General features: G+C 45.9%; 1 protein-coding gene across 2 annotated transcripts in view; it reads left to right on the top strand.

Annotated features, from left to right (window-relative positions):
* The window catches only part of CCDC60 (coiled-coil domain containing 60), a 171718-nt gene that overhangs the window by 132809 nt on the left and 18237 nt on the right, over positions 1-20672 (top strand). For both annotated transcript variants that reach the window (XM_043901806.1, XM_043901807.1), the window contains exons 5-7: positions 6049-6156; positions 15165-15255; positions 19862-20096. In XM_043901806.1, the coding sequence (XP_043757741.1) occupies positions 6049-6156; positions 15165-15255; positions 19862-20096 (434 nt within the window). The remainder of the gene's footprint in view (positions 1-6048; positions 6157-15164; positions 15256-19861; positions 20097-20672) is intronic.

Here is a 20672-nt window from a genome sequence, read left to right on the forward strand (position 1 = left end):
CCATATGTCTCTCCATGGACAAACCTTCTGAACCCAAATGGTGTAAATCAGTGGTTCTTAGGCTTTTACTTGGATCTGAATCATTTGGGGATCAGGACTTGGGTGAGGGGAATGGCAAGGTAAGGAAATGCCTGGAAAAACACATATTTCTAGGTCCCAAAACGCATTTCCTTTTATCTGAGCAAATAGAGGTTTACATCAATTGCAGAAGTCACTGGAGTTTTTTGCTCATCTTCCTTCAGTGCTAGATGGGGAAACTGAAGCCCAGAGAGAAGGCAGAGCCTGCCAAAATTCTCACAACATTCTCACAAAATTCTCCCAACTTTTAACTCAGACTTGGTGTCAGGTTTGTTGATGATGAGGATTGTGGTGGTGATGATCACAGTGGTGGCTGTTATTTGTTATGGCCTCGCAACCTCTTTCCTAGAGGGAAAAGGGACAGGCAATAAATATTTCAGGCTTTGCAGACCAGATGATCTCTCTGGCACCTGCAGACAGATATCTGTGGGGGATTGGTTCCAGGACCTTCCGCACATACCATAATCTGTGATGCTCATGTCTTTTATGAATATAAATGGGAGTAGTATAGTCAGCCCTCTGTATCCACAGATACAGAGGTTCAGCTGTACTTTGTCGCTGCATCATGAACGTTACAGTGAATGGATGATGGGGCCATGTTCCAATAAAGTTTTATTTGCAAACACAGGCACACACTCCTGCAGTAGACTGAAGGCTGACCCTTCTCTTCCTTGGCTATTAAAAGGCTCTGGCTGCATTTGAAGACTGTAACAGTAATATGTTGCTGTATGACAGAGCATCTCAAAGTACAGTAGCGTGAAGCAGCAACCGTTTATTGTTCAAAGTCTGCAGGTCAGCTGGGTGGGTCTGCTTGTCTGGATCAGTTCCGCTGGTCCAGGCTGGGCTTGCATGTGTGTGGGAAGCTGGCGGCAGGCCCATCCAGGGCAGCCTCACACCCAGGTCTGTTGGTTGGTTGGTGGCTGGGGTGACAGGAGGGACCATCACTGTCATCACGCAGCATGCTAGCTGGACTTGTTGCATGGCTCTCAGGAAGGGCTCCAAGGACGGGAGCCTAAGCACTCAAAGCCTCTTAAGGCTGAGGCTCAGAATGGACCCAAGGACCTTTCCTCTGTGTCCTACTGGCCAAACCAGATATCAGCCACGCCCAGAGACAAGGGATGGGGGAAAATAAAGATTCTACCTCCCGATGCGAGAAATGCCAGGTCACACTGTAAAGTACATGGAGGCAGGGAGGCAGGGAGGCAGAATCCAGGCAGTTTTGTCATCATTCTACCACAAAGCACTGGGCAGAGCCTGCTAGGTCAGTTCTCAAATTCCGAGTCTTCACACCAGCCGAGGTGGATTTCAATCCCAATAAGAGTGATCCCAGAACCGGCTGAAAATTCTAAAATGACTACATGGGGATCAGTTCAATGATGCCAAGGAAGACTGGACCTTTATCTTTAAAAAAAAAAAAAGAGAGAGAGAGAAAGAGAGGTGAGATGCTGTCTGCAGGAAAGAGGACATCCCATCCTTTCCTCTCAGAGCTGACTAGACTGTCCTTACAACCCTTCCTAAGCAACTGTGCCTGCAGCCACTGTCCTGGTTTGCCTGACAGTCAGCATGGGGTGCCTTGTATGCATTTTCTGATTTTTCTTAGTAAAAGGACAAAATGTTGTTTTCTTCTCAGGGATGTAGATACCCACTTGTATTCTGGTTGGTATGGCCATTTCAATAGAGTGGGCTGCTTATTCAGGTACACTGACCCCTGGGAGCTCTCCCAGAGTTCTGACCACTAGGATTTTAGAAGCAGGCTTTGTGCACCCTGGTTAGCGTTTCCATCTATTATGCCCCACATTTAAGAAAATAAATGCTTTCTCTTTTAATTTGATAACATTCAAGATATTGTGCTTTGCCCTGACAGACAATCACTATGAAAAAGGAACAATTTCTATCAAGCATGTTTCTGGGGACCCTTTCTTTCTGTCTCTCTGGTTTGCTGCATGTGAGATGAGAGATCATTGGGTTTGAGACACTTTATTTTTTCAGTAAGACCTTATTTTTTTTTTAGAGCAGTTTCAGGTTTAGAGTAAAATTGAGTGGAAAGTGTAGAGATTTCACACTTACCTCCTCCCTCTGCCCAGCCTCTCCATTGTTTCCATCCCCCACCAGAGTGGGCTATTTGCTAGAACTGATGAACCGACAATGACACCTCATAATCACCCACAGCCCCTGGTTTACATTAGGGTTTGCCCTTGGTGGTATACATTCTATGGGTTTAGACAAATGTATAACGACATGTATCCATCCATTCATGTATTATTCAGAGTATTTTCACCGCCCTAAAAATCCTGTGTTTACTCTGCCCATTCTTCCCTCTCCCCATCCCCAGCCCCTGGCAACCACTGATCCTTTTACTTTTCCGTAGTTTTGTGCTTTCCAGAACGTCATGTTGTTGGAGCCACGCAGTATGCAGCCTTTTCAGATTGGCTTCTTTCACTTAGTGATACGCTTTTGAGGTTTCTCCTTGGCTTTTCATGGCTTAATAGCCCATTTCTTTTTAACACTGAATAACAGTCCATTGTCTGGACATACCACAGATAATTTATCCATACGTCTCTAAAGGTTACTTCCAATTTTGAGCAATTATGAACAAAACTGCTGTAAACATTTGTGCACACATTTTTTAAGGCACTTTTTATAAATGGAAAAAAAGGTCCACACCCATTGGATGAAACCCTGTTCTGCTGAAAAGAAAGGGAGGGCTCTGCCCTGTAACAAGAGACATCAACACTGTGTTGATGGCTAGAACACAGATTCAGGAACCAAACTATCTGGGCCCAGGTTCCAGCTTTGCCATTTGCTGCCTTTTTGACCTTGGGTAATTTCCATGACCTCAGTTTCTTCATCTGAAAAATGGGGATACTGATAGTACCTTCCTCAAAGTGTTGTTACAAGAATGACTTTAATTAATGGATGGTAATTAAAAACAGTGTCTGGCACAGAGTAAGTGCTCTGTGGGAAGTGTTTATTATTATTGTCATTTTGCTGGTGTTGCCACTCTCCTCTGTTACCTCTGTGGTTGTACACATAAGAATTGTGCCCAGATTTTCAGCTCCAGAAAATGTCAGATCCAAACCAGTTTATTCCCACCATATCCCATTTAGTAATCAGAAATGTATTGAGCCTACTCTGTGCCTGGCACAGGATTGCCTGTGGTAGACAATACTCTGTAGCTCCATGGCTTGTGGGCTCGGGAGACAAGTAAACAGGTAGTTATGAGACAGCAGGAACACAGTGTGTATGGACAAAGGGACACATTGTAAGGGTAGGGAGGCTTTAGAACCTCCTCAGAGAGAGGAGGCTAGAGAAATCAAGGAAGGCTTCCTGCTGGAGGTGACATCTGAGCTGAGACCCAATCACCGAGAGGCAGAGGAGAAGGAGGAAAGGGAGTGTGTATCAGGAGCACAGAACGGTGCTGAACACCTCATGTCACCTTCACTGGAATGATTCCCACCATTATACAGATGAGAAAACAGAGAGTCAGGAAAATTAAGTACTTTGGCCAAGACCACGTAGCCAGTAGATGGCACAGCGAGGGTTTTAACCCAGTGCAGAGGAGTGTGGCAAGCTTGTGCTACGGAGCAGAACTGCACCAGGCTGCAGATGGCAGCGCGGTGGGGGCAGGGAGACTCCAGCCTGAGAGGGTGGACAGTCTCTCCCATGTGACGGGTGTTGGTTTGCCAAGGCCACCATAACAGCACACCACAGACCAGGTGGCCTAAACATTCCCGCACAGAAATGTATTCTTTCACAGTTCCGGCGGCTGGAAGCTGAAGGTCAAGGTGCCCACGTGTTGGTTTCTTCTGAGTCCTCCCTCCTTGGCCTCAGAGTCTGTCCTCTGTGAGCATGTGCTCTAGTATTCATGTGCCACACCGCCTCTTCTCATGAGGACACCAGTCAGATTGGGTTAGGACCCACCTTAATAGCCTCATTTTAACTTCATCACCTCTTTAAAGGTACAGTCATAGTCTAAGATGCTAGAGGTTAGGACTTCAGCTTGTGAATGGAGGGGGACATTGTTCATTCAGATGGTTTGGGGAGTTTGAAGATTTTAAGCAAGGGAAGGAGCGGGCCAGGTTTGTGCCTATTCCTGTCCCTTGCAGAAGTGAACCGAGACTCACCTGCCCCTTGTCCGCCTGTGATGCAACAAAAAAAGGGATGTCTGCCCAGGGTCAGGCGCATGGCATAGCCACTGCTGCTGTTGGCACCCAGAGCTGCCAGCATGCACTGACCCTGTGGGGATCAAGATGGTATAGGGAGGGAGAGAAAGGGGCAGAGGACTGTGGACTTGCAGTTTCTTTAAAGCAGAAGGGAAACAAAGGAAGGAAGGGGCTTAGCAGAAAAAGAGAGAGCGAGCTGCTGACTCTAGTTTTCCTAACACCTGGTGGACACGTCCACCCCAGAACATGGGGGCTGTGAGTGGGGTGCCTGGAAGCAGCTCCCCTGCATGCTGAGTGACTCTCTGGGATAGCCCTGGGCCAGCTCCACACTTGAGCCCAGGGCTCAGGTTCTACCTCGGGAGCCAGGCCTTCCTGGAAGCTGGAGGGTGGATGCCTGCATGCCCCTCTGAGCACCAGGCCCAGGAACCCTGGGGAGCATCGATCAAGCCAGGAGCAGTTGCAGAGAAGAGCACTTACACAGGTTCTAATGGAGACTCTGGCGCATTAGTGGAAGAGGAGGAACCAGGCAAGGAGGGGGTGGCTAGTTAGGACTCCCCCTCATTTCCAGGAAGAATGCAGGCAGTGAGTTAACCCTGTGCCAGCCTTGCTCAGGGTGGCCACTGCACTGGGCCCAAACCAGCACCTCAAACAGAGCTCAGGTCCACAAAAGAACAGTCTCTGGGATTAAACAGATGTAGGTTCAAACCCTCACCAATCCTAGTGTGACCTCGGGTGGCTCACTTTACTTCCCCAAGTCCCTTGTCTGCAGAAAGGATGGTGTAGAGGCACCCTTTATGGGGCTGTCGGTAGCATTAAATAGGATACTCATCCCGTCTCTGTCAGCAGCACATTGCGTGGCCCAGAGCACGCTGACTGCCCCTCTCTGAGCCTCCGTTTCCTCTTCTCTAATATTCATATGTGATTTATATCCAGCAGGGTTTAGGGAGAATTAAATACCATGTTAGACGGTTAGGTAGCATCACCGACCCAGTCGTCATGAATTTGAGCAAATTCTGGGAGATGGTGAAGGACAGGGAGCCTGGCGTGCTGCAGTCCATGGGGTCGCAAAGAGTCGGACACAACTGAGCAACCGAACAATAACAACAAACCCTGTGGGTCAAGTGTCCTCCTCAGTGTCTCATCATTATAATACAAATTGCCCCCAAGTCACAAAATACAGGTTAAACCTATTTTTAAACAGTGTCTTAGTTACACTTTCAAATAATGTATTCGGTGTGGTTTTCCTCAACATCCAGCTACATCTGGGGCAAAGGATTTATAAATTTAAAGCAGTGAGTCCAGTTGTTAATTGGAGTAGGGGGAAGGGAAGAAGTACAATAAAGACACTAGTTTCCCTGTGTTTCCAGACGTTTCAGACACTGCTAGTATATTTATTGTATTTTTATCGGATGAATAGTTGGATGTCCATTTCCTTCAATCCTCTTGTTTGCCTGAGTCAAGACCTCTGGCTTTAGGACCCCTCCTTTGTTCTTCCCGCTGTGCATGCTGACTCCCAGTAACTGGTGTGGGGTCATCTCATGTCTGATCATAGTTCTGCCGCCTGGCCCAGTGACCTGCACAGGCTCCTCACCTCTGAGCCTCAGATCCCTCACCTGTAAAAACGGACCCAAAACACAGCTCAGGAGCCCATTGCAAAGCTTTACTGCTGTGCACAGGAGATACACACCCAGAGCCCGGCGACAGCCCTCCAGCCAGGAGCCAGCACAAGGCCTGCCTCTGTCGCCCCCGTTGTGAAGAATGTTGCTCTAACAGGATCCCCCTGGGCTCCTGCCCTCTGTCTTCGCAGCGAGCCCATCTTCCGCCAGCTCTGCGTCCTCCACTGGCTCCTGGAGGCCCTGACTATCGACCACAGCCACCACACCATGAAGCCTGTGATCACCTGCTGGAATCCCAAGTAGGTCTCAACCCTTCTACCTGGGCGATCGGCGGGGCAGAAGCTCCTGTGGGTTCCCCCGTCCTTCTCCTGTTTTTGGAGGGGGTAGTAGGTTGCTTTAGGAATTCTATCCTGTTGGGTCCAAACTGCAGCAGTGAGAACCCTCATGTGCATGCTCTCCCAGCATCTCTCCCCAGTTCCACCTGCAGTGACATCACATCGGAAGCTCAAAATCAGTCAGCCAGGGCGAGAGTATTCACACCACAAAAACTGGCTGGCCAGCCATCCCAGCCCAACTCAGCACAGCTAGGTTCTCTCCAGCTCTCTTCCTGGATCCTGTCTCCCCAGCACTGTTCATCATCTGTTTCTCTTCCTTTTTCCCTCCTGTCCCCTCCCCATCTACTCTTCCCACTCTCCATGTTTCCCCCTTTCTCCTAAGGTTTGTTTTCTCTCGCTGTTTTTTTTAGTATGTATTGAAAACTGTTTCTCCACTTGGACCCAAGGGAATATTCTGTGTTCAGGTCCCAAGAGCAGCTGACTTTGCTCAGGCAGAAGCTCCAGCAGCTGTTATCTAAGCCATGAAAAGAGTTAGATGCATCTCCACCAGAGAGCAGGGCTCCTCAGCAGCCTTGAGGCCTCTGTCGTAGGAACTACATGGCACATACAAGGCAGAGCGAGGAACAGGCAGGCGTGTAAGGTGTTGTTTCTCTAAGGAGAGTCAAGTTGTCTGCAAGAACAGAACCAGAAGCGTTCTTGTAAGGATTAAGCAAGATAAAGTATGTGGAACATTCTGCATGATGTCTGAGGACACAGCGAGTGCTCACTAAATGATAGCTATGCCAGATTAAAATCCCGATTTTAAAGAGCGGTTAGGGATGTGACTATCAATACCATTGAGACTTAGGGCAAGGGAAGACATACACCTCTGAGCAGAATTTTACCAATGGCTGAGAGCTATGTTCCCCGGGTGAATGGACAAACATACAAAGAGATGGAGAGGGAGGGGTGGAGAAGCTCCATGAGTTCAAGCCAAATCTGGTTGTGAAGATGGGCAATCCAGGGAATGACCCCACGAGGAAAATAGCAAGTCTTCAGTTCTCCTGACAGATTTTCTGAGTTGCCACTACCAAGCAACAAGTATCTCCTGATACTGAAGTGCTTGAAACATAAACCCTGAGTCCTGACACCCACCATGCATTTTCCAGAAGGAAACATCCATCCTCTGGGACCTGTAGTTCCCAGAGGTTTCGCTTCTGTTAGACGTAATGACGGCTGTAGGTCTAGTCCCTGCCCCCTTACAGATTTTATAGAAAGGAAGTGGGGTGATTCAGTACCTCAGAGTGGACTTTCTACAGGCAGCAAAATTCTACTGACTGGCAGCAGGCGTGCTGCAAACATAATCTTTGTTCATCGCAGGAAGATCCCATATTTGGGTAGATGGGTGGGTGGTTGGGAAAATGGAGAGATGCAGATTTTAGGATGTCCGTCTGAGTTGTGTCTGAGTCTCTGCTTTATTTAGAAAGGAAAAAAAGAAAAAAAGGTCTTCCCGATTTCATCATGTGGCAATAGAAACACATTATCATTTTCTAGTATCTTCATTAATTCTACTTCTAGCAAGAGAGTTTATTTCAGTTGACAAGATGATCAGGTCCAAACAGAGCAGAAACAGAGCCTTCAATAATGAATGCGCTAATTACCCTCCTCTGAGAGATGGAAGCTTCTGTTTAGGCAAAGTAAGACTTGTTTTATACATGAAGGCCCACAGATTTTTATTCAAACCTTTGGGGCCAGCTGCATTTCCAAATTGTGGTGGTGGTTTTTTTTTTTGTTTTTTTGTTTTTTCTTTTTTTGGCATTTTAGAATGGAAATATGGGACAATATACCATATAGAGCATTTTACTCCCAGAGGGAACTAGGACAGCACCCTATCATCAAACATATTTCTGCAGAAAAAAAAATGAATATTTACACTAAAAGGATACTCAAGGTAAACAAAGGTCATCAATAGTCTTCCATCAGTTCAGATCATGTTTTGCTGCCAAGTAATTTATGAGTTTTTGTTTTGTTTGTTTTCAAGACCCTTTGGATTTTGGAATTGAATAAAGGGTTGTGAACTCATATTGGTTTTATTCTTATTAGAGACTCACTTTCCAAGGACTGATTAGAAACGAGTGGACCTTTACAGAGAAGCAGACAAGGCCCGGTGTAAGCAAGCGCTTCAAGCCTTAGTGACACCTCTTCTTAGTCCCGCTCAGTGGGAAAGAACAGGGCAGACCCCAGGTCAAAGAGGGGAGTGAGAAGTTACCAATTTACCTTAAGGCCCAGGGTAGGAGCTGTTCCAGCCGCCCTGAGCCTCCATAGTCAGGTAATCGGTGCTCTGCCCTGGAGCTACGTGGGCAGAACAGTCAGGCTTGTCTTATTGCCTCAGCTGTCCCAGAGACACCATTGGACCCACTCTTTTTTTTCTTCTTCTTCTTTTTTGACTGCATTGTGCAGCTATAGCAGTGAAAGCCTGGAATCCTGACCAGTAGACCACCAAGGAATTCCTGGACCCACTCTTTTTTTTTTTTTAAGATTTATTTACTTATTTTAATTTTGGCCTTAGTGGCTCTTCACTGCTGCATGCAGGCTTTCTCTAGTTGTGGTGAACAGAGGCTACTCTTCATCGCAGTGCATGGGCTTCTCATTGCAGTGACTTCTCTTGTTGCAGAATATAGGCTCTAGGCACATAGGCTACAGTAGTTGCGGCTCAAGGGCTCTAGAGCATGGGCTCAGTAGTTGTGGCTCATGGGCTTAGCTGCTCCATGGCATGTGGGATCTTCCCAGGCCAGGGATCAAACCCATGTTCCTTGCCTTGCAAGGTGAATTCTTAACCACTAGACCACCAGGGGAACCCTGGACCCACTCTTAATTGGAGACTCCAGATGGTTATAATTTTTACTTTCATTAAGAGAGTCCAGACACTCAAGGGCTAGGCTTCTAGGCCCAAAGAACCCACCGCCTCCTTTAGAAAAAGATAGATGCCTTTCTACATATAAAACATTTCAAATATGACACAGGTACCTAATTCTAGCCACTGTGTTATAAGGAAACTAGCTGTCATTTGAGTGCTTTCTATGTCAAGCACTGGTCAGGAGATGTGACCTCATTTGAGCCTAATTCTGACTTAAAAATAAGGAAACTGAAGCAAAGAGAATTAAGTAACTTGCTATAAGTTACACAGCTAGTAAAAGTCAGGATTTGAACCCAGGTAGCCCAGAAAGTGAAGAGGAAATAAAGAGCCTCTTGATGAAGGTGAAAGAAGAGAGTGAAAAAGCTGGCTTAAAACTCAGCATTCAAAAAACTAAGATCATGGCAGCCAGTCCCATCAGTTCATGGCAAATAGATGGGGAAACAATGGAAACCATGACAGACTTTGTTTTCTTGAGCTCCAAAATCACTGCAGATGGTGACTCCAGCCATGAAATTAAAAGGCACTTGCTGCTTGGAAGAAAAGCTATGACCAACCTAGACGGCATATTAAAAAGCAGAGACTTTTTTTTTTTTTTGCCTACTGCCAAGGTCCATCTAGTCAAAGCTATGGTTTTTCCAGCGGTCATGTATGGATGTCTGAGTTGGACCATAAAGAAAGCTGAGTGCTGAAGAATTGATGCTTTTGAACTGTGGTGTTGGAGAAGACTCTTAAGAGTCCCTTGGACTGCAAGAAGATCAAATCAGTCAATCCTAAAGGAAATCAATTCTGAATATACATTAGAAGGACTGATGCTGAAGCTCCAATACTTAGGCCACCTGATGTGAAGAGCTGACTCATTAGGAAAGACCCTGATGCTGGAAAAGATTGAAGGCAGGAGGAGAAGGGGACAACAGAGGATGAGACGGTTAGATGGCATCACTGACTCAATGGACATGAGTTTGAGCAAGCTCCAGGAGGTGGTGAAGGACAGGGAAGCCTGGTGTGCTGCTGTCCATGGGGTCACAAAGAGTTGGACACGACTGAGTGACTAAAGAACAACAACAAACCCCAGATGCAAAGCATCTGCACTTAACCACTAAATGACTGTTTCCTCTGTTTCTAGCTAAAGCCCAATTAATTTAGGAAATAATCCGGTATCAAAAAAATAAAAAAGGATAACTCATTATGAAGTATTATTTGCCAGGATATAAAAAGGGACCATAACTTACTAAGATCATATGACATGTAAATATATAATTTCCTTTAGAAGAAAAAAGCTAGTCTACATTTATTGCTTTGCAACTAAATTTTTGTTGTTTACCTTAATACACGGGGATTATCTCTCAATGTCAAAACTTCTTTTAATAACTGTGGGGTTTATCAACATGCTTAACCAGTTCTCTCAAGATCTTGAGTATTTGCCAGATTGTCACTTAAAAAAAAAAAAATGCAGCATTGTTCTGAACAACACACATAATAGTAATTATTAAACTAAGTCGTTTTCCCCTTGTCATGCATCCCCACCACGCCCACCCTGGAAAGCCTCATTTTCCTCAAACCTACTTTTTTCAGGCACTCCTGGGGATACACCCGTGGGAAAAACAGACATTGTCCCTGCCCTCTGGAGCTTCTATTCCAAGGGAGGTGGTGGGGAGCAGCAGATAATAAACATGTAATAATCAAGATACCTTGAGATAGCAGTGGGCGTCATGAAGAAATTGACAGGGTGATGTGATAGTGACAGGGTAGTGGGGTGACTTTTTTTTTTAGCATCATGTAATTTTATTTTATTTTCCATTTATTTTTATTAGTTGGAGGCTAATTACTTTACAATATTGTAGTGGTTTTTGCCATACATTGACATGAATCAGCCATGGATTTACATGTATTCCCCATCCCGATCCCCCCTCCCACCTCCCTCTCCACCCGATCCCTCTGGGTCTTCCTAGTGCACCAGCCCCGAGCACTTGTCTCATGCATCCAACCTGGGCTGGTGATCTGTTTCATCCTTGATAATATACATGGGGTGACTTTTAAGTTGAGTTGTCAGGGGAAGACTCACACAGAAGGTGATGTCTGAGTGAAGTCTCTGATGTCCCTGCTCTGGTCTAATCTCATCATCCTCCCGCTCCTGTACTCAAGCAGACATCTCTACGGGGGCAGGAGAACATGGCTGGGTGGCCAGAGAGCCTATCACTCCAGAGGTGGGGCAGGCACCCTGGCCAGGGAGAGCCCGGGAACTTTGACCTCCAGCCTCTCCCTGCTACAAAGTCAGCAGGTACCTCCGTCCTCCATCTCAGTCGTGGACTCGTGAACATGTCCTAAACCCACCAGCAGACCCTCTACCCTCAGAAGCAAATGCGTATTCAGAAAGAGTGAGTGAAGCATTTGAGAGAATTACCCAGGTTGCATTGTGGATAGATGTCTTTAAGTAGCAGCTAGAGTTAGAAGAGATGCAACAGTGCTCAACAACCTCTTCCCTTGGTTTCTAGCCAATAGAATCCCCCAGAAAGCTTTAGGAGGGAGAGACTGTGGTCTGAAGATCATAGCAGCTTCTCCCCCATGGATGTGCCTGAGTGCCTCCTACCCACCACCAGCACCTCCTCCATACCACACTGAGATGTCTGTCGAAAAAAGCGCATGTAGTTCATATTCCTAGTTCAGCTGTATTCAGTTCTCCATACAAGGTATCCTGCCAAGCTCTAACAAGCCCATTTCTTTGCATCTTCACTCTAATCATCCTCTGACTCAGCTACTATTTCCCCATTTGACAGATGAAGACACTGAAGCTCAGAGAGGGTCAATATTACAAGAAAATTGCACATCTCAGAAGCAGCAGGACAGGCAGAGGACTCAGACAGCTGGTCCACCAGATTCTTAAACCCACAGTTAACTACCTGGGTATACCCCTTTTCCTGGTTCTGATGCTCAGAGAGACTGGCCTGAGATCACACAGACAATAAATCAGAGCTATCAATTAGGTCAGGTAAATTAAGCTGCCGGGACGATCAACCCCCCCATTTCAGCCACTTAGCACAGTCCAAGCTCACGTCTCGCTCACCCCGTACATGTAACCCACTCGGGACTCCGCTCACCTCCGTCACCTGGGGGCCCAGGCTGATAGGAATCCCATCTCATCATAAGCTTCCCCGTCAGCACAGCAGGAGAGGGAGTCTGACATGAGCTGCTGCTGCTGCTAAGTCGCTTCAGTCGTGTCCGACTCTGTGCGACCCTATAGACGGCAGCCCACCAGGCTCCCCCGTCCTGGGATTCTCCAGGCAAGGACGCTGGAGTGGGTTGCCATTTCCTTCTCCAATGCATGAGAGTGAAAAGTGAAAGTAAAGTCGCTTAGTCGTGTCCAACTCTTCGCGACCCCATGGACTGCAGCCCACCAGGCTCCTCCGTACATGGGATTTTCCAGGCAAGAGTACTGGAGTGGGGTGCCATCTGACTTGAGCACTGGCCCTTAAAGCATCCTCCCTACAAGCCACAGGTCACTGCACTCATTTTTTTTTTTTAACAAAGCAAGTCACAGAGCTACACCCAACTTCAGGGAGCCAGGAAAACCTGGGCCCCCGGTGGTGGAGGGCACTGGCTGTGCCTCCGGGCCTTGGGAAGGGACACCAGCCTGCCTGCCCCCATTGCTTGAGGTGTGTGCAGTCAGCCCACTGTGGACGACAATGCTCAGGTTATTTCCTTTTCTCTTCCTACTGATCCTCCTGTTTGGTTTATTTGCTACTGAAAATGAAACATCAGAGAGACCAATCCTGTCTAACCAGGCCCTTTCTTTATCAATGGCTTTGCAAGAGCGATGCTCAGGGCTTTTGAAGATCCCTGGGAAGCCTGCTGCATTTTTAGGTCATTTAACCTGCTGCCTGAAGTTGCAATAGATTTCTGGTCGTCTTGGAAGTCTGTGTGAACGAAAAACCTCCATCTTCCCAATTGGGTCTGAATATTTAAGATTTTGAAAGCTTGGCCGGTACCAGATTTAATTTTAAAGGGGAAAGAGGGGCTGCTTTTGAACTTCAAGAAGAAGGCTGGAGGCACAGCAGGGGCTGAGTTAGCAAAGGGAAAAGGCAAGAAAAGCCCTGTGGTCTTGAAAGAAAACGCTCCAAAGCGGAAACGCTAAAGCTTCCAGTTGGTGAGCCTTAAACCAGACTTCAAAAGCGCCGCTAGTTTAAATATTGTTTATAGGACTGAAGTATCGCTCCTTTCTCTGGCTGGATTTTGAATATTCCCTGATTTGATTACTCGGGGGAGAGGCAGGCGGCATCAACGTTAAATGAGCTTCACTGTTAATTATTCAGAGGGCTTTTTATTGTGTAATCAAACATAAAGTCTTACAAAAAGCTTGAAGGCACATTCTCACTCCACCCTCCGCAGCCCAACTTTCACCCTGTATACATTCCTCGGGCATCGAGGCTGTGAGCTGGGAGATGCCCAGCAAGGCTCTGCCAACAAAGAGCGCACACATCCCCCTCTCCATTGGGGCTGGTAAAAGCCTTTGATTCTGCTACTCAGGCCCCCATGCCACAAAAACCAGTCAGTAAGTAAGGTTCACCTTGGTCTCCTATCTGAGCATCTCCCCTGACCAGCAGCCCCTGATGAGTATAGATTCCTGTTGGTGCCTCCCTGACAATCAAACTGGTCTGGCTGTCTCATTCTTTCTAGTCCCTCCTCTATGCTGAGTGACAGCCAGCCAAATGATTTGAAGGCTCCCAGACATCTAAAAATCTTTTCTGCAGGGAAAAAGGAGATAAACGGATGGATGGATGAATGGAGAGATCAAGAGATCAGTCAATCAGTTGTTACAAAGGTAGAGGTCGTTACTGAGTCTTCCAGCTTGCTTGTCAGCAGAGGCTCCACCACCCTGTAGCCACAAGTCCAAAATCCAAAAGGCTCTGAAAACTCAGTTTTTTTCCCATAACTCAGTTTGGCAGCAAAATCTGACATGAACCAAACAGATCTGGTGGCAAAACTTGAAGCTATTTGTAGTCTTTATCCCACCTTTATTACACCTAGTGTAAATATTCATATATACTGCTGCAGAAATGTTAACATGTTTAATTAAAAGGTGGTGCTTCAAAGCCCACCACTGGAAGGATTATGTTAATATGTAGTATACATACAGCATATTTCCATTGCAAAATGCCAAAATTCTGAATTTGGCAGCACATCTGGTCCCATGGGTTTCAGACAAAGGGTTCTAGGTAGGTTACTTTCCAGACCTACTGGGGCTTCAGTCTTCTACTCAGAAAGTTACAACCCATGAGGGAAGATCCAGGTTTCCTGGGACCTGAGGTTTATTCAGTTGGGGAGAGGGGCACTTTAAGAAAAAGAATACAAAGTTAAAATGCAAAAATTAGGTACAGGGCCCTGGAGGGACCCACTCAAGGAATGGTCATTAGATCCATTGTAAATATGCGTCTGGGCGAGTGACTGAAGACCCCAAGTTTGTTTTCTCATCTGTAAAATGAGATGATAAATGTCTGCATCACAAGGTGATGTTGAAGTGATTCAGCGAGAATGCCCAGAAACGTCTTACATGTAGGGTTGTATAGAACTTTCACTCAGTAAACTCCAAACCTGTGATTTTCATTGTGCAACTCATCTCACAAGCTTCCCCCAGCACCCCTCCCCATAGCAAGCACACCCAGAAATTCTCTCTGTGTCACTCAGAATTATCCCTGATGTGAGACCCTTAGGCACCAGAGCAGGCAGAGATTCAGAAACAAACATGCTTTTCAGTTCACCCCCAAGAGGAACCACAGACCTGCTCTGGAGTCTGCTAGAGGACCCGAGTCGAAGATGCAGATAGATGCAGAACGTGGACAAATACGCTCCACCTCCCTCAGGCCCTGCCCAGCAGGCTGCGGTCTCTCCTAACCTGGATTCCCACTCACAAGACCCTGGCCATGGAGAACTGCCCCTCCCACTGTTTCCTGACTACAGGAGGGGGAAAAATCACAGCAGAGAAGTGCCACCATCCATCACCGATTTATTGCTTTTCTTAAAAGTACTTGTAATAAACTGAGGCTCTAGAAACGGAAAACTCATTAAGCTGTTTCTCACTCAGGGACCCAGGTGGAAGCAAAAGCACAATAAAAAAAATCAATAAGGACAAGTCCATGGGACAGAGATGGGAGCACTTCGTCACAGCGCCGAAGGTAACCGTTTACTCACCATTCTCCCATCTGGTTACCAACCCCAACTTGGCGGGGAAGCGGTTTCTGCCAGTCTTTTCTCTAATGGGATTTTTTTTTTTTTCTAGTTGGTTCTCTGAGTGAAGGGAAATCAGAACCTCATGCTGTTGGATGGCTTTTGTGAATTTTAATTAAAATGGTTATCTGGGGATTGTAGAAGAAATGTCATTTGGCTAGATACCACTTCACAGAGGAGGGGAGGAGTGGGGGAGTAGCTGCCTATGAAGATGTCACCAGGAGGAAATGGATTCACCTCGCTCTTTAGCTCTATATTTCTAATCAATAACAGTCATTTCTCTTTCTCTCTCTCTTTTAACTCAGAAAACAAGAAATGAGTGATTGAACAGACAGGGCTTTCTACAAACTAGAACGTGGGTCTCTTATTAAGAGAAAATCCAGAGTTCTGTTCTTTTCACTCGAGTATTCCTAACTCCCAAACTCATCCATTTAGCAAACAAGCCCCATAATAATAATAATGGCAGGAGTAGAGCGCTTAAGGCAGTTGAGAGAACACACAATGAGATTTTTGTTGAACCTGTGCCCCAACCCACAGAATGGAAATAATGTTGGTTTCTGCCCATTTCTCAACATTAGCAAAGAACCCCAGGAAACAATACACAGTCTCACTTTGAAAATGTTAAAATGCTGTGCATTATTGTGGTTATATAGTTTTTAGAAGCCACTCTGTAAACAGAATTACAATGGGCCTGGTTCTGTGCTAAAGAAGCTCTTTAGGTGTATTAGCCAGTCCTGTCCTCCTGATAACTCCATAAGACACTATTCTTATTTCCAGGTAGGAGATCATAAAGTTGGGGCTCAGAGAGGTTAAGTAATTTGCATAAGCCATGCAGAGCCAAGAGTTAACTAATCCTGGGTCTGTTTATTAAACCCTGTTTATTAAACACCAAGCTCTTCAAAAGCATGTTCTCTCTGGCATCGTGATTATCATCGCCCCTCAGGAAGTTTCACCGTTTTCTTGCTTTTTCATCAGAGCACTCCTAGATCTGAGAAGTAGAGCCTTTGTTTTTATCATAGAAAGTTGCTATGGAGATACGATGTGCATCTGTATCCAGAGATGCACAGAAAAAGCGGCAGAAGCCACGAACCTTTTTTTTAAAAAAAAATGTCCTTCAGGAATATTTCAACTATAGTTGGAGGAGGGGTGAGCGAATCACTGCACTTGAACTCTGAGTTGAAATCCCTCCTGGGCAAGTTTGTGGGTCACACTCTAGGCTGCAGTGTGCTCTGTCCTGAGGGTGGGGAAGCACTGAATCAGGAGTCAGGAGACCCAGTTTAGCCACTGTGAGCCAGTTCACTGCATGGCATTGGAGAAGTCCTTTCCACTCTCTCGGCCTGTTTCTCCACCTGCAGAATAAGGACTTTGAAAGAGAGGCTCCAGGCAACTTCCACAGCAATCAATATTCTTCTTTAAGTGTAGAGCTCACCAGTGCCAGGGCAGTGATCCTCAAGGACTGGGGAAATTGCCTAAATGAAAAGATGAGGCTGGGTAATGTAGTAGGGAGTGGGGAGGTCTATGGGAAACAAGAATTCTCCTGCACAGCTAAAGGAAACAACCTCTGCCTAACTCTACTCATTTCACCATGTGAAAATGGGATCCAGAGCTTATTTTCAAGAGACCAGTAACCTCAGTACTTCATGTGAAGATATCCCAGTTTGTAGAATTCTGAGCAGTTAAACATGTCTCCCCATGGGCCGCCAGTTTGAAACCCCTGCTTACGAAAGCATAAGGAAACCTTTTCCTTGTTTTGCCAAAAAGCAGCCCCTCCTGGGTAGAGAGACAGCAGCCAATTAACACCACTCTTCGAGTGAAATACCAGACACAGAGAAGAAGCATTTGGGGATTTAAGTCAACTCAGGGAGAGTCAGTTCAATAAAGGGCAAGCAGGATGCCGAATCTGCCTATCACACATCCCCCCACACACATTTTATTCTTCTGCCACTCTCAATTAATCAGAAGTGTCAGCCCTTCACTTTGGATTTCCTGGCTGTGGCTGTTAATTGAATTTTAATTAATGGCAACTTTAGGAGCACAGAATGAAATCCTGTTGCAAGGAAGATGTACACAGAACTCTGTGTGTGGAAATCTCTTCTGTGATCATCCAAGCCCATCCTCTCTGTTGTACAGATGAGGGAGTGGAGGTGGGGGAGTGACCTGCTCCAGGCAAGTCCCCGGGCTGTGGGTCCAATGCTCATTGCAAGACTCCAGGCTGCCCTGGTGACACAATCTGTCCAGTCTTCAAAAATGACATTGATGTAAAAGAGTCTGGTTTCCAGAATCAAGAATTCATGTTGTGCCAGGTGAGACAGGAAGAGCTGACTTCTACAGGCGTTACCCCAGAGCTCTGATATTCTCTCTCCTTAGGGGGGCAGGGAGCAGAGGGGCCCTCGGACGGTCTGGCAAGCTCTTGTCCAGTTGCAATGCTGTGACTAACGGGACACTGCATCAGGCTGCTAATTTATCAAAGGGGGGAGCATGTCAGCTTTGGGCATTTGCTTTTTCTTTATCTCAGTCATTTTGTAACTTCATATACTCCCTTGGAGATCTGGTTAAACCCAGTTTGAACTCCAGGTCCCCAGGCTGTCACATTCTGAAACATTCCATCACTTGTGTGGCATTTCACTGAAGGTTTGTTGGGGGAGGTGGTTTTCACAGGGAGACATCACATCTTAAGACCCACAGCCTTCTCCCATCTCTGTTCCCCGACCTTCTCCTTGCCTGTGTAATGGAGAAATCCCTTCCATATTCCAGAGCAGGGAGGTTCCACCTACACTCAGGGCCCCTGAAGTAGTGATAGCTTACGGTGAACAGTGAAGAAGATTTAGCTTCGGGACCGGGGGCCAGGCTTGATCACTCAAGAGATTTTGTATAGCAGAGTTTTATTAAAGTGTGAAAAGGGACAGAGAAAGCTTCTGACATAGACATCAGAAACAGGACAGAGAGTGCCCCCCTTGCTAGTCTAAGTGAGGAAGTTATATACTTTTTTAATTAGTTATTACACTAAATTAAAAGAATGTCTCAAGGTTGTAAAGATCTTACTAGACCCACTCCCATAATTTATATTTTAAGATAACAGGATTAGCCAAAAGGTTTTCAGCAAGGAGAAACTGTCCTCAAGCAGGATACATTGTTGTTATATAATCCTTAGTACAGAGTTTAAACTGAGTTGTTTGTTGTGTAATCATCAGTTCTGGGCTTAAAGAAAAAAAACATTTTATGTGACTAAGACTAGGAAATGTAGAGGAAAAAGAAAAGATGTTTGTCCTTTCGTCCTCCTTGAGAATTCCAGACCCCTATCTCTGCTTTGAGAGTCCCAGACCCCATTCTCCTCCTCGGGGACCCCAGACTTATCAACCTCCCTAGAAATTGACTCTCTTAGTAGCCAGTCGAAAAATAACTTCTGCTCACACACTGTGGACTCCCTAAGATGAGTCCTGGTGAAAACCATTCTCTCCACCCTGTTAGATGCTTATTATTGTGTGGTCTTCAGGTGTGCCTCTTCTCCTTATCTTCTTCCCTGGGGTATCTCACACTATGAGTTTCAGCCAAAGAAGATCTCAGACTGCCCTCCAAGGGCTTTCATTTCAAGTGTTCTCAAACGAAATTGTTTCTATTTACTTGTAGCCCAGACCTGCATTGAGCTCTTACCCAGAGTAGCTGAGTAAATTGGGACAGATTAGGAAGCCTACGACTTGAATCATGAATTAAATGAGGACATAACCACACAAAGTACATTCTAAAGTGACAACCAGTAATGCGCACGCGCGCGCACACACACACACACACACACACACACACACACACACACACACACACACACACACACACACACACACACACACACACGCATACCGGTAACCTGCCCACTCTGACTCCTTTCAAAAATTCACATTCCTCTCACAGGACTTTCCCTACCTTCCGCCTTTTACCTACTAAGACTTGTCATCTCAGTCTTCCTGCCCACCTCCATCATGGCTCCTCCCCTTCTCCCCAAGAGTGCCACCTCATCAGTCAAATCTGCCTCCCCAACTCCACCTCCCATTTCGTATTCTTCAGAAAACCCCAGCGAATATAAATCTTTATTCTTTGAGGCCCAGGTGTCATCTGGTGAACACAAAGTTGATACCTAGAACTGGGGGAGTGAAAAACAAGATGCAGCTAAAAGAAATTAGACCCATCCTCCCCTTGTTTAAAAAGCAACTCTGATGGTTGTCACAAAAGGAAAGTCAAAAAGTGTTCTGGTTCATGGCAGCATCATTGGATTACATGTTTAGCTTCCTGTGGTGGCTACTGGGCAATCATGGCACTTACTGAATAGAGTAAGTACCATCAAACTTGCTTCTGGTAATACACACGTATAAATGACGTCAGTGTGTGACAGGTTTCCCCAGACCCAAAATATATCTCATGGTGTTTGGAAAGAGTCAAAAAGAATTCACATTCAGAGCCAGAGTTTTGCTTTTTTTCTTCCTTCCCTTCCCTCGCTGCCCACCCCCCCCACCACTTCCTTCATTCTTTCTAAAATCCCCCTTTCTTATTTCTTTTCTTCAGACCAAGAAATTCAAAATTCCTGTAGCACGCCCCACCACCCGCAAACCAAGCCGGCGAGGCTCCACCCTCAGTCTGTCTCGGACAAGTGGAGGGTCATCCCCCCAGAGCAGCATGGTCTCCGTGAACCCGGGCTCGGATGAACCCCCAAGTGTGATCACCCAGGCGACAGGCAGCAAGGACATCGAGGACAATGAATCATCTTCGACCAAGCCTGAAGAAGAGCCTCTCCATATCAGTAAGTCCTGCCTTAGATCTGACCAGTCTGCGCTGACTCTGCCTTGAAGCCAGACATCAAGAGCCCCTCATGCTTCACCTTTACCTCCACTCAGTTAAAGAAGACACACAGGTCCCCTAGCCCTGATCAATTTCCAAAGACCCCTTTGCTTTCCCCCAGTGGAAATCAGAAATAAACTCTAACCTGGGTTACTCTGAACCATTTCTACTTGGGAGACAGCCCATGGTCATCAATTGCTCTTTTTAAAAATTTTAATACTGTATTTTACTTAGCCCAATTTATAAAATATTGTCATTTTAACATGTAATCATATAAAAAATATTGATAAGGTTATTTATGTTTTCATACTATATTTTTGGAATTTAGTACCTGCTTTTTTAAACGGCTTTATTGAGATATAACTTGCATACCATAAAATTCACTTGTTTTAAGTGAATGATTCACTTAAATTCAATGATTCTTTGTAAATTTATAGAGTTGTGTAACCATCACCACCATCTAATTGTAGAACATGTCAATCAACTCCAAAGGAAAGCTCATGTCCATTGACAGCCCTTCTCCTTTCCCACCACAAAC

Source organism: Cervus elaphus, chromosome 5, assembly GCF_910594005.1.
Source record: "Cervus elaphus chromosome 5, mCerEla1.1, whole genome shotgun sequence".
Classification (NCBI taxonomy): domain Eukaryota; kingdom Metazoa; phylum Chordata; class Mammalia; order Artiodactyla; family Cervidae; genus Cervus; species Cervus elaphus.